Below are 14,593 nucleotides of genomic sequence, written 5' to 3'. Positions count from 1 at the left end.
AGTGATGTACGCACTACCATCTGTAGTGTCTTGTGGTTGGAGGCCGAGCAGTTGCCATACCAAGCAGTGATGCAACCCATCAGGATGCTCTTAATGATGCAGCTGTAAAACCTTTTGAGGATCTGAAGACCCATGCCAAATCTTTCTCCTGAGGGGGAATAGGTTTTGTCGTGCCATCTTCACGACTGTCTTGGTGTGCTTGGACCATGTTAGTTTGTTGATGATGTGGACGCAGAGGAACTTGAAGCTATCAACCTGCTCCACTACAGCCCAATCTATGAGAATGAGGGCGTGCTCCTTTTCCTGTAGTCCACAATCATCTCCTTAGTCTTGATCACGTTGTGGGAGATGTTGTTGCCCTTGCAGCACATGGTCAGGTCTCTGACCCCCTCCCTATAGGCTGTCTCATCGTTGTCGGTGATCAGGCCTACCATTGTTGAATCATCAGCAAACTTAATGAAAGTGTTGGAGTTGTGACTGGCCATGCAGTCATGAGTGAACAGAGAGTACAGGAGGGGACTGAGCACGCACCCCTGAGGGGCCTCCGTGATGAGGATCAGCATGGCGGGTGTTGTTACCTACCCTTACTACCTGTCAGGAAGTCCAGGATCCAGTTGCAGAGGGAGGTGTTTAGTCCCAGGGTCCTTAGCTTAGTGATGAGCTATGAGGGCACTATGGTGTTGAACGCTGAGCTGTAGTCAATGAATAGCATTCTCACATAGGTGTTCCTTTTGTCCAGGTGGGAAAGGACAGTGTGGAGTGCAATAGAGATTGCATCATCTGTGGATCTGTTGTTGTGGTATGCAAATTGGAGAGGGTCTAGGGTTTCTGGGATAATGGTGTTGATGTGAGCCATGACCAGCCTTTCAAAGCACTTCATGGCTCCAGACGTGAGTGCCATGGCTCGGTAGTCATTTACACCAGGTTACCTTAGTGTTGTTGGGCACAGGGACTATGGTGGTCTGCTTGAAACGTGTTGGTATTACAGACTCAGACAGGGAGAGGTTGAAAATGTCAGTGATGACACGACAGTTGGTCAGCGCATGCTCAGAGTACACGTCCTGGTAATACATCTGGCCCAGCGGCCTTGTGAATGTTGACCTGTTTAAAGGTCTTACTCACATCCGGAACAGCTGATGCTCTCATGCATGTTTCAGTGCTACTTGCCTCGAAGCGAGCATAGAACTTATTTAGCTTGTCTGGTAGGCTCATGCCACTGGGCAGCTCGCGGCTGGGATTCCCCTCATAGTCTGTAATAGTTTGCAAACACTGCCACATCCAACGAGCGTCGAAGCCGGTGAAGTACGATTCGATCTTAGTCCTGTATTGATTCTTTGCCTGTTTGATGGTTTGTCAGAGGGCATAGAGGGATTTCTTATAAGCTTCCAGGTTAGAGTCCCGCTCTTTGAAAGCGCCAGCTCTACCCTTTAGCTCAGTTTGAATGTTGCCTGTAATCCATGGCTTCTGGCTGGGGTATGTACGTACAGTCACTGTGGGGATGACGTCCTCGATGCACTTATTAATAAAGCCAGTGACTGATGTGGTGTACTCCTCAATGCCAACGGAAGAATCCTGGAACATATTCCAGTCTGTGCTAGCAAAACAGTCCTGTAGTTTAGCATCTGCTTCATCTGACCACTTTTTTATAGACCGAGTCACTGGTGCTTCCTGCTTAAAATTTAGCTTGTAACCAGGAATCAGGAGGATAGAGTTCTGGTCAGATTTGACAAATGGAGGGCGAGGGAGAGCTTTGTACATGTCTCTGTGTGTGGAGTAAAGGTGATCTCAATTTTTTCCCTCTGGTTGCACATTTAGCATGCTGATAGAAATTCAGCAAAACTGATTTATGTTTCCCTGCATTAAAGTCACCGGCCACTAGGAGCACTGCCTCTGGATGAGCATTTTCCTGTTTGCTTGTGGCAGAATACAGCTCATTTCGTGTGGTTTTAGTGTCAACCTTGCTTTGTGGTGGAATGTAGACAGCAACAAAAAATCAGATGAAAACTCTCTAGGTAGATAGTGTGGTCTAAAGCTTATCATGAGATACTCTACCTCAAGTGAGCAAAACCTTGAGATTTCCTTTGATATCGTGCACCAGCTGTTGTTTACATAAATGCATAGACCCCCACCCCGTGTCTTACCTGAGGCTGCTGTTCTATCTTGCCGATAGAGTGTTTAACCCGCCAGCTGTATGTTATTAATGTTGTCGTTCAGCCATGACTCGGTGAAACATAAGATATTACAGTTTTAATGTCCCATTGGTAGGATATACGTGCTTTCAGTTTATTTATTCATTTATTTTCTAGCAGAACGGAAGGCAAAGGCATATTAGCCACTCGTCGCCTGACCCTCGCAAGGCACCCTGATCTTTTGCCTTGAAATCTCTGTTTCCTTCACCAGTGAATCACAGGGATCGGGGCCTGGTCGGGTATTTGCAGTATATCCCTCACATCCGAGTCATTGAAAAAGTCCTCGTTCAATTTGAGGTGAATAATCCCAGTTCTGATGTCCAGAAGCTCTTTTCGTTCATCCAGAAGCTCTTTTCGTTCACGGTAGCAGAAACATTATGTACAAAACAAGTTACGAACAATTCGAAAGAAGAAAAAAATAGCATGATTGGTGAGAGCCGTTATGACGGCATCCCTACCCTCCGGCACCATCACTACTTTTACGTACAGAATAATATTAAATGCTCAGAGACCAGGTTGCTGTTCTCCTCTCAGCTTGCGGTGCCAACTGGCTTATACAATGACATATTGACAAATGCTCCATGGAGGCATGCAGCTCCCTCACTGCTTGCTGGGGGGGAGAGATCTGTTTTGTTAGGGCCCTCTGGGGAAATAGGGTTTCTGGTGGAGGAGATGAGGATGATGAGGATGAATGAAAACATTCCTGGATGTCAGCAGCAGCATGTAGATATCTAGACAGAGGAGAGGAGAAACGTAGGCTATTAGACTACTGAGATGCACTGCTGGGTTCTGAGTGAACAGGGCAGCTATTGATTTCCTCTCCTTTCTCTAACTGGTGTTACCAGGCCCTGTGGGCAGCAGTCTGGCCTCCAACACAATTGCACAGCAGAAGACTAGGGGGAACACAACTCATAACTCACAAACCGGCCATGGGGCCAGCTATCAATCAATATGCTCTTCTACAAGATCACATATCCTCCCTTCTAGCTGAAAACATCCCCCAGCATCCCCCAGAAGGCCCTCTGTCTTTTACTACCCACAGAACTGAGACAATCTGAGCTCATTATCTGGTCTTTTAGAAAGGTACTGGAGAGTGACAGATACAGTATGAAAACCCTTGAATAGATAATCAAGTATAATAGAGGTGGTTCAGTGGTGAGTAACCTTGCATGAGACTTGAAGACATACGTTGTACCCCAACAGTCTTGAAGTAAGCAGGAAATGTCCCAGATGTCTAAGATGTCCCAGATGTCCCACATACACTCACTGTGGTATTCATCCGGTTTGTTGAGTCACTATAGGTGAAATGCCGAAACAACCCTTGAAAAAAAATAGCACTCTTCTCTTGGGAAATCGAGAACAGAACATTTGAATTTTTCCATCCACGCTCTGTTCTCTAATTGGCTTACAGTGCGTGAGTGTTGTGTGATGAAGTCAGTCAGGCTGCAAGGGATTTGAGCAGAAAGCACTGACCCCTGAGGTGATGCCCCCTGGAGGCCTGTTAGGGTACAGCCGCAACATGAATCACTCCTGCAGACGGGTTTTCACAGAAAGCCCCAGGCTGTGAGGTGACAGAGTGAGAGCGAGAGGAGCAGCAGCTGGGTGGGAGGTGAGCCTTTCACTGCTCCTCTGGTAGGCCAAATACAGTGAATGAGTTTCCGCTGGTAGGTTCAGTAGAACAGTCCAGCAGTTGACAATACAGTTGTAGAAGTAGCAAGGCAGCTGTAGAAGAGTGGTAGCTACCCCCACATACTCTCACAGGAACTTCCATCCTACTTATACATCATAACTTTTAGCTGAGTTATTTGTTAAAACTTCCATTTTTCCATTTGTCCTAATCTCTCCTCCACTCAGCAGGAAAGAGAGAGAAGGAGAGCTGGAGGAAGAGGGAGCAAAAGAGAGAAAGCTAAATCATTTCTCATGGCTTTACATTGAAATCAAGTCAAAGTGTATTGGTCATGTACACAGTTTAGCAGATGTAGCGGGTGCAGAAGAATGCTTCTGTTATTAGCTCCTAACAATGCAATAAAGTGTTAAATAGTACAAAATCATACAACATTCAAAACATCAAGAAGAATCCAATTAACAACCAAATAGCAGAGTAAGAGTAATCCTAATGCAATCTATACATATACAGTATTCACTGAATAATTTACACGAGATATACTAAGAATGATAGTACAACAGGAGACATAAACTCAGCAAAAAAATAAACGTCCTCTCGCTGTCAACAGCGTTTATTTTCAGCAAACTTAACATGTGTAAATATTTGTATGAACATAACAAGATTCAACAACTGAGACATAAACTAAACAAGTTCCACATACATGTGACAACAGAATGGAATAATGTGTCCTTGAACAAAGGGGGGTCAAAAAGTAACAGTCAGTATCTGGTGTGGCCAGTACTGCAGTGCATCTCATGGACTGCACCAGATTTGCCAGTTCTTACTGTGAGATGTTACTCCACTCTTCCACCAAGGCACCTGCAAGTTCCCAGACATTTCTGGGGGGAATGACCCTAGCCCTCACCCTCCGATCCAACAGGTCCCAGACGTGCTCAATGGGATTGAGATCCGGGCTCTTCACTGGCCATGGCAGAACACTGACATTCCTGTCTTGCAGTAGATCACGCACAGAATAAGCAGTATGGCTGGTGGCATTGTCATGCTGGAGGGTCATGTCAGGATGAGCCTGCAGGAAGGGTAGCACATGAGGGAGGAGGATGTCTTCCCTGTAACGCACAGTGTTGAGATTGCCTGCAATGACAACAAGCTCAGTCCAATGATGCTGTGACACACCGCCCCAGACCATGACGGACCCTCCACCTCCAAATCGATCCCGCTCCAGAGTACAGTCCTTGGTGTAATGCTCATTCCTTCGACGATAAACGCAAATCCGAACATCACCCCTGGTGAGACAAAACTGTGACTCGTCAGTGAAGAGCACTTTTTGCTAGTACTGGGCATTGTTTTGGCATTTTTTTGCCCTGGCCACGTGCAGTCCTCATGCCTCCTTGCAGCATGCCTGAGGCACTTTCATGCAGATGGGCATCTTTCTTTTGGGGTTTTTCAGAGTCAGTAGAAAGGCCTCTTTAGTGTCCTAAGTTTTCATAACTGTGACCTTAATTGCCTACCATCTGAAAGCTGTTAGTGTCTTAACGACTGTTCCAAAGGTGCGTGTTCATTAATTGTTTATGGTTCATTGAACAAACATGGGAAACAGTGTTTAAACCCTTTACAATGAAGATCTGTGAAGTTGTTTGGAATTTTTACGAATTATCTTTGAAAGACAGGGTCCAGCTTTTTTTGCTGAGTTTATAAGAGTGAGCTATGTCAAAAATCCAGTATCAATAAGTGGTGTATAAACAGTGTAACTAAAATACAATGTACAGTAGCAAAAAATATTAAACAGCTGTCAAGAATACAGTATTCAAATATGCAGTACAAAGCCCATGGGAAAATTGACAGAATTGTAGGAAATGAGCTTCCGGACCAGAGTCCGGAATCTAAATATAGGTGTATGTGAATGGTGTCTAAAGACAGTACACTCTTCAAAAAGGGTTCCAAAAGGGTTCTTCAGGTGTCCCAATAGGATAACCCTTTTTGATTCCAGGTAAAATCCTTTTTGGTTACAGGTAGAATTATTTTGGGTTCCAGGTAGAATTATTTTGGGTTCCATGTTGAAGCCTCTGTGGAAAGGGTTCTACATGGAACTCAAAGGGGTTCTACCTGGAACTAAAACGGGTTCTTTAAAAAGGGTTCACATATGAGGGCAGATGAAGAACCCCTTTAGGTTCTAGATAGCACCTTATTTTCTAAGGAAGTATTGACAGTGTGTGAGTAGAAAAGTGTGTACAGCAGTAGTTATACATGATATGAATAATTCTCAACATTAAAGCATGGGTCCAGATCTGAGCCACCTCCTGCGTATCTGGAGGCTGGGCTATGGGCATAGGAACATAAGGTCATATGGTCAGTACCCATCTTCACCCTTCACACTGGCAGTCTACTTTCAGACAGAGAGAGGCGGGGAGCGAACATTGCTGCTATTAATAACAATTAATAGCATCCAAATGTCCAGGCACTGATGTCATAGTGTGTGTGTGTGTTTGTGTGTGTGTGTGTGTAAATCGGCGGCTGGGTTCCCTGGGAATTGAAATTAATGAGTGTAATCAGAAGCAAACAGCGAGCGAGGCAAGGGCAATTAATACAAACCGGCGAGCAGTGGGCTGAGGGCTGGAGGGAGAGGCTGAGAGAGATGGGGATTAAGATGCAGCGTGGGCAGGCAGATGTCCTGGAGGACGGGTGCTGGGAGGCTGGCACCAACACACATCCGCCAACCGGCCACTCTGTTCAGGATGGCCAGCAGGCCCAACGCAAGCTGACAACCTCCTGGCAACGCTCTGATAACGTGATCATCTCTATTTAGAGCCAAGCTGAGAGAACCGTCAGGGCCCTGCTCTACGTGGTGAAGGCCTGGCTATCAGAGAGGAACACTGCAGTATGGAGGAAATGGTGGGATGGGGCTGTATGTTCTATAGGGCTGTGTGTTTGAAAAATAAAGTTGTACACTAATACTCCCTGATATGTATTGTGGATTAACCAATTTTGAGCTGGCATTCAAGCAGTAGAAAATCTGAGTTACTGGTTCAACGCACCAGCCCCACCCACCCCAATTCAACCACTGTATAGGATGATGGAGAGCAGTGATTGTTTCCTGGTTTATTGTAACCTCTTCTGATTGAAACCTCCATGTTAGCTTAATGTATTTAGGTGCATTTCTCCATGTATTTTCCCCTTTTATAAATACAGTTATTTTCCTGTAGAAAGTGTTCTGGTTGTTGTTTGGGTTAATTGATGCTAAACTAAACCGTCACAGCAACGGGATCCTCTCACTATTCGCCTGTTTGTTTCCTGGGATCCTGTGCATTCCCCCGTGTTCTAAGGTTTCCAGTGTTTATGTGAGCTAATCATGTGAGTGTAAATCTACACCGGGCCGAAGCACAGAGCGCTGTTAGGAACTCTGATATCTAGTCCACATCGATTTACCCTGAAACAGGAAAAGTATGTCAGCTGTAAATAGATGCATTTATTTAGCTAACATAAAGGGAAGAAAGGAAGAGAGAAGGTGACATGATATGTCAATCTATAGAGGCCTTGCCCAGAATCTAGTTGACCATCACCCTAACCCCCATTTTTCCTATACAAGTTTGTTATATTATTTATACAAGTCTTCTCAACAATAGTTTGTCAAAGCTTGTATATGTTGGAAATGCTCTGAATGAGTAGCACTTCGGAGACGGCAATCACATTGAAAAAACTTTGATTGAATTTACCTCTTAATGTGATTTGTTACTCAACGTTGAAGAGAAATATTATTGCCTATTGATTGATTATAGTTCTACAACATAAATCCACTTCACTGGCACTTCAATAACTAGTCAAATATGTGTTTCCAAATATGTGTTTTCATACCTTTGAAAGGCAATAGTTTACAACCATATTAATTTAATGGCAGACAATTCACGGTAAACTCTCAAATTTACTGTTTTGTTCACGACCTAGGCTACAAGACACTGCCAGCGTACATAAAGTAGCCCAGGCTGTGCTTAGGAATTGATTACTTTCCCCACGTAATCGCTTTAAAAGCATTCGATTTGGCTGAGGATCAAAATATAAATTCTCCTTGATGTAGCATGCCTGCCCCCTTGTGGAATGTTGGGAATTGTCACTCTGAAAGTCAGAAAGGGGAACAAAGATCGGTATCATTCTTTCAGGATGACATTACGTAATTTCAAATATTCTGACATAATTATCCGGTATATAACGTTATACTATTTCATATATATTACACCATCATGAAACAGCAACCCAGGCTAAAAACAGACACAGGATACGTTTTACTATATGTCAAGAATAAACTTCGGTTTCACCAGTTTGGCAGAAAGTGTATGAGAAAGCATGAGGTTCCACCATACAGCCTCTCATCATTTACTTGTTTTGATTCAACCTTTATTTCGACAAGAAGTCATGCTGAGAACAAGGTCTATTTTACAGATGAGCCCTGCATACACATCAACACACACTATACACATCTATAATAGACATCAATATACACGTCAATACATGAAAAGCAAAACACAATCATTAGTAAAAAGGTCCTCAAACTCACTCTCAAATTCATAGAGAGCTATGGATGCAAAGACTGACCACGTTGAGGCTATAGAGTATTTGTTTGTGTTTATAAACATTGGAGTAAAATAAGATTATATTTTGGGTTCTGGTGGGGAAGGGCAACCTAGTCAGTTGTCCAACTGAATGTATTCAACTGAAATGTGTCTTCAGCATTTAACTCAACCCCTCTGAATCAGAGGTGCGGGGGGCTGCCTTAATCGACATCCACGGTGCCTGGGGAACAGTGGGTTCCCTTCTCGGAGGTAGAAGGACAGATTCTTACCTTGTCAGCTCGGGGATTCAACCCAGCAACCTTCCGGTTACTGGCCCAACACTCTAACCACTAGGCTACCTGCGTTATATTCTTCAACAATGGATATAATTCATTTATATGTCAAAAATGGTTACAGTTACTAAGGATTCCAGCTTCAATGACCAAGAAAAAAACTAAGCTTGACTACTGACCCTGCCTTATGTGCTCTCGAAAAATATCCATATTTTTGTTAGTGACAGTAAAGTGAGGATATGTTATGCATTGTCATTATCCCCAACAGCTGTCTGCAACCATAACGCTCCTTGTAATTCAACCCTGCCATCTTCAAAACTACAAAGAGCTCATTTAAAATCAGAAATGGGTGGTGAAACTTTCCATAGCAACTTGATGACTAGCATTCTGCTAGCAGCACAACTTATGACGTCATGTTAGTATGGTAATGAGGAAACCTTTCTAAACATTGCAATGTGGATAACTCATTCAAAAGATATGGACTTTTTATCAATGCACACTTTTTTATGCCAACAAGAAAAGGCTAAAAGTAATATATGAAAACAAATCACTTTTTTTAAGACTAATAATTGATACTGGTATGTTGAGAATATTGGGCACTAGAGAGAACTTTAATACCTGTCTCAGCTAAAGTGTGGTGGGGAATACTAAGTAGGGTCTTTACGAAACAAATATGTGTCGTTTTGGAAAGGTATCTTTTAAGCTCTGCGTCAGAGCCATTCCATGGGCCAAATCGCTAATTAAACGGAGGGAAGCCAAGTTCCATAAAGGCAGGAGGTGGGAAACTTATTCTTATTCTTTCTGTGAGATGAACAGCCAGAGAACAATGGCCGTGGTGGTTTCCTCTGCCACAACTATGGCCCAGTAAAGTGCAGAGCCCTGACCTACAGAGACAGATATTAACTAGCTCCGTTCCTTTGAAGCGAATGCCAAGAATAACCCACATGTAACATTTCCAACCAAAATCACAGTCACTGCTGCATTCTCTACTCTACTACATAGAGCCAGGCCTATGGGCTACACTCTCACACAGAACCAGGCCTATGGGCTACACTCCCACACAGAGCCAGGCCTATGGGCTACACTCTCACACAGAGCCAGGCCTATGGGCTACACTCTCACACAGAGCCAGGCCTATGGGCTACACTCACACACAGAGTGAGAGAGGACAGCGCGACAGAGAGATTGAGGGTGTAAGAACACACATTAAAAAGGTAGTGGTGGCCTTGTTTTCACAGCTTTTGGACTTTGTAGATATAAAGTAAATGGTGTATCTATGCAGGACTCCCTTGAAAAAAATAGATTTTGGTCTCAATGACTCCATTCCTAAATAAAGGCTACAAATAATTAGAATGAATAGATCAGAGGTTACTGAAGTCAATCACAGTATCATGATTGATTAGCTGGGGGGGAAATGTACCAAACTAGAGAACAGTTAAATAGTAATTTTCTGACAATGAGTAAACCTAGAAGTAGTCAACTTATGAAGCATTACATGATAATTCATTTACTGTACCATTTTATAAAGCTAAATCATATTTAAAATGTCTCCATAGTTAGGATCCAGACCTGCGGACCCTCGGTTGAAGCTGCTGATGATCACACCAGGTCCCCCATCATCTACAGAGGAGCTGCAGGTCGTTGGAATCCCATGTTAATATTGGAGACAGCAGGTTCTCTCCCACCCTGAGAGCCTCCTGGCCCCTCACCTTCAAGACCATGAACTTGATCTTCCATTTGTTCTGGTCCAGTGGGGAGCGTATGAGGCCAAACGCCTGCTCATAAATGCCGACACATTCTCTGTCTCTGTGGATGGTTCCTGCCACAGCTACCATCACCAGGCCGTGGGGGGAGGACAGGGCCTTCAGGCCACCAGGCTCCAGGTTGGGGCTCAATAGCAGCCTCTCGTCCCTCGCCAGGGCCAGGAGACGCAGGCTGGTCATTGCTGCTCCTTCGTACTCTTCTGTATACTGCTCTCCGGCACTGGAGAGAAGACGTAGCCTCACATCCTCCCAGAAGTGTTGTGGTCCCCACTCCTGAGGAGGCTGACCCAGGGAGGGGTTCAGACTGTTGAGAAGCTGGAAGAACCACTGACAAAACTGTCTGGCCAAGGCCAGGTGGTCAAAGCCAGCACTGTATGTCGCCTCAGAGGAAACAGAGACACTCTCACTTGTTCTCAGACCAATTGGTCTCAAACTAGTCTCAATTTGTCTCACAATAGTCACAGCTGGTCCTGGATTGGTCTCAGCTGCTGGGCTTTGAAGGTCCAACATCTACAGACAAGAACATTTCTCTTAAAAAATGGAATAAATGTTCTGGCCAAAGCTTCGCATTTCTAAGAACTGAGGTGAAATGTCTTTGTTCACTACAATACAAAATATGTTTTACACTGCATGCCTTCATGCCATAGAATTAAGATTGATATTATTATTACCTGGGATGTGTAGTGCGGCTTAGAGTAGACAGGTTGAGGGGGGACATGTGCTGTTGAAAACCTCATTCCTATCTGAGAATCTGCAGCTCTTGTTAAAGCACTGAAGGAGACACCTTCATACACTTGTGGACGCACCTGAAAATAACAGAGACAATGGAAAGAGGTGCATTTACCTCACCTCTTAGTTCCCTACATGTCCAAATGTATCTGCTCCAAAAATACCTTCTCTATAGTCCAGACGTCAAGGGCCTTCTTCACCAGCTGGTCTTTGCTGCTGTTTTTGGGTATCACAACCCCCACGTCCTCCGTCAGGTATTTGAATATGAAGTCACGTTGAACTTTCCTGCGTTTCAGGAATGCCTCTGTATTCTCTGTGTTTGAAAGGATGGCATCAATTGATTCTGTAACATAAGAATATGACCCAAAGGACTCTAATGAGATATCACATCTCTGAGCAGCACAATTACAGATAAAGCTTTTCACTCTACCACTGGATATTCATTGGTAAATGATGGAAATACTTTTTTACAACATGGCACATTCTGAATACACCCATGGTTTGAAAGTCATACAGCATGTTTATCTGGTGCTGTGAGTATAGGGTATGCCTCAAGGTAGGTAACTGTCTGGAAATCTTGGCAATGGCACGTATGTGAATTCTGTTGTTGTTGATGATGTCTGCAAACAGTTGCCCTGCTATGATGATATTGCTGAGTCTACCTTCAATACATGGAGCTAAGAAAGTTAATTTCATCCACATTTTCTAAAAACAATTGCAGGCTAAATTAATGAATTGTATAACAATGTATTAACATGTTTTAATACAAATGTGTTTTTAAAGCTAGAATCGTTAAACGAAACAAATACAAATCAGACACCCCGGAGAAATATTGCCACTCACAAATTGCATCTACAGTATGGATGCAAGTACTGACCATCCATGACTGTCACGTCCTGACCTGAGTTCCATTTTTATGTCTCTTGGTCAGGGTGTGAGTTGGGGTGGGCATTCAATGTTTTTGTTCTATGTGTTGTATTTCTGCTTTTGGCCTGGTATGGTTCCCAATCAGAGGCAGCTGTCAATCCTTGTCTCTGATTGAGAACCATACTTAGGTAGCCTGTGTTACCACTATGACTTGTGGGTAGTTGTTTTCTGTTTAGTGTATGTCACCTTGTAGAACTGTTTCGTTTCGTCCATTCACTTCGTTATTTTGTTTTTGTGTGTTCAGTTAATAAATTAACATGGACACTTACCACGCTTACCACTTACCAAAATTGGTCCGATATTTCATACTCGTCGTCAGACGACGTTATAATGACGTCAAATTATAGTTTTTTTTAGGCTATATAGTGTTTGTTTACGTTTACATTGTTTACAAACAGAGTAAAACAAGCTTGTACTTTGGTTTCTGATTAACTACGCCCATGAGCCATTTATAAGTTATATTCTTCATGAATGGGTATATAGAATTAATGTATAAATCCAAATAAGGATGTAGCAACTAAGGATTCTAGCTTCAATGAAGGATGAAACCTACCTGATGTGCTCTCGAAAAGATCCTTCTTTTTGTTAGTGATAGTAAATCGAAGTGAGGATAGGTCATCATTTGTCATCATCTCTAACAGCCGTCGGCAACCATAACGCTCCTTGTAATTCAATCTTGACATCTTCAGAATTAAAGAGCTAATTTAAAATCAGAAATTAGTGCTGAAACTTGTTATAGCAACTTCCTGTCAGATTATGCCAGCAATATATGCCGATCGAACCAATTCCGTTTCAGCAGATCATATCTAGGAACTTTCGGTTTCATTTCCCGAAAATAAGAAAGCTTGTTCACTTGGTAACCTCTATAAAAAACGCTAAATATTTGGTTTGTGAACCAATGTATTGGTGGTCTACTACTACACAATTATTGTACAAAACTTTGAAAAGTAATGCAACTTCGGTGGAATATAACCCTAAATAAAGCGCATGAGAAAGAAAGAGATCGTATAGAATTAGCTAATTAAATCCCAAACCCTGTCGTGACCCGTAATTCAGGGCTGTTTATTCATGTTTTTTGCAACAACAAAAAAGTTTTAATTTGGGGTGCTTGCCTGTTTTGAATCTTATTTTGGCATTAATACGTGTCACATATCAGTTTGCAAACAATGTAAAATAAAATATATATATATGTATATATATATATATATCATTGAGTTAATAAAGCCGCATACAAGCGTGGTCTCTTTTTTGTTTTCTTGGGTAAAGCAGCTCCAACATGTTTCAGCCTCGCTCGGTGCTTTCTGTGGTGGTGGGATAAACCAGCAGAAAATACTGAGCGTTGCGTCGTAATTGGCTCAGTGTTCTATCACTCATGGGGACACTATGTCCTGCCAAATCTAAGGGTGGGTTGTACCAACATGGTTTAAATTAATCTAGGATTAGAGCTAATCTAGGTTTTGTAAATGTAGGTTTATAATTCATCAGAGATGTGTTGCACCACTTAATTTTAAATCTGGATCAGTAAATCTATGATTAACGGTTTTAAACTATGATTAGTGACATGTTGAAACGAAGTAGCAAGCCAACTTGACATATGAGGCCACAAAGTTGCTGTTCCTTGATAAAATAATAACAATGTAACGTTAGAACTACTGCCCTAACCCATCTGGACAAGAGGAATAACTATGTGAGAATGCTGTTCATCGACTACAGCTCGGCATTCAACACCATAGTACCCTCCAAGCTCGTCATCAAGCTCGAGACCCTGGGTCTCGACCCCGCCCTGTGCAACTGGGTACTGGACTTCCTGACGGGCCGCCCCCAGGTGGTGAGGGTAGGCAACAACATCTCCTCCCCGCTGATCCTCAACACTGGGGCCCCACAAGGGTGCGTTCTGAGCCCTCTCCTGTACTCCCTGTTCACCCACGACTGCATGGCCACGCACGCCTCCAACTCAAACATCAAGTTTGCGGACGGCACGACAGTGGTAGGCTTGATTACCAACAACGACGAGATGGCCTACAGGGAGGAGGTGAGGGCCCTCGGAGTGTGGTGTCAGGAAAATAACCTCACACTCAACGTCAACAAAACTAAGGAGATGATTGTGGACTTCAGGAAACAGCAGAGGGAACACCCCCCTATCCACATCGATGGAACAGTAGTGGAGAGAGTAGCAAGTTTTAAGTTCCTCGGCATACACATCACAGACAAACTGAATTGGTCCACTCACACAGACAGCATCGAGAAGAAGGCGCAGCAGCGCCTCTTCAACCTCAGGAGGCTGAAGAAATTCGGCTTGTCACCAAAAGCACTCACAAACTTCTACAGATGCACAATCGAGAGCATCCTGGCGGGCTGTATCACCGCCTGGTACGGCAACTGCTCCGCCCTCAACCGTAAGGCTCTCCAGAGGGTAGTGAGGTCTGCACAACGCATCACCGGGGGCAAACTACCTGCCCTCCAGGACACCTACACCACCCGATGTTACAGGAAGGCCATAAAGATCATCAAGGACATCAACCAC

The 14,593-nt window shown here is 43.5% G+C and overlaps 1 protein-coding gene across 2 annotated transcripts; it reads right to left on the bottom strand.

Moving 5' to 3' along the window:
* Positions 1 to 7,610: 7,610 nt before the first annotated feature.
* On the bottom strand, positions 7,611 to 12,861 carry LOC135547483 (uncharacterized protein C3orf38-like). Of its 2 annotated transcripts, none has more exons than XM_064976534.1 (4): positions 12,623 to 12,861; positions 11,307 to 11,455; positions 11,085 to 11,219; positions 7,611 to 10,923 (listed from the first exon to the last, which is right to left on the bottom strand). In XM_064976534.1, the coding sequence occupies exons 1-4, from the start codon at positions 12,750 to 12,752 to the stop codon at positions 10,267 to 10,269; spliced, it is 1,071 nt and encodes a 356-aa protein (XP_064832606.1). In that variant the 5' UTR covers positions 12,753 to 12,861; the 3' UTR covers positions 7,611 to 10,266. The 2 variants fall into 2 exon arrangements, with proteins under 2 accessions (XP_064832606.1, XP_064832605.1); XM_064976533.1 differs by having other exon boundaries at positions 7,612 to 10,923; positions 11,307 to 11,485.
* Positions 12,862 to 14,593: the final 1,732 nt, after the last annotated feature.

The sequence above is a fragment of the Oncorhynchus masou genome, chromosome 10, assembly GCF_036934945.1.
Source record: "Oncorhynchus masou masou isolate Uvic2021 chromosome 10, UVic_Omas_1.1, whole genome shotgun sequence".
NCBI classification, from domain to species: Eukaryota; Metazoa; Chordata; class Actinopteri; order Salmoniformes; family Salmonidae; genus Oncorhynchus; species Oncorhynchus masou.
The sequence above is the reverse complement of the archived record's forward strand: the minus strand, read 5'-3'. Positions and strand labels throughout refer to the sequence as shown.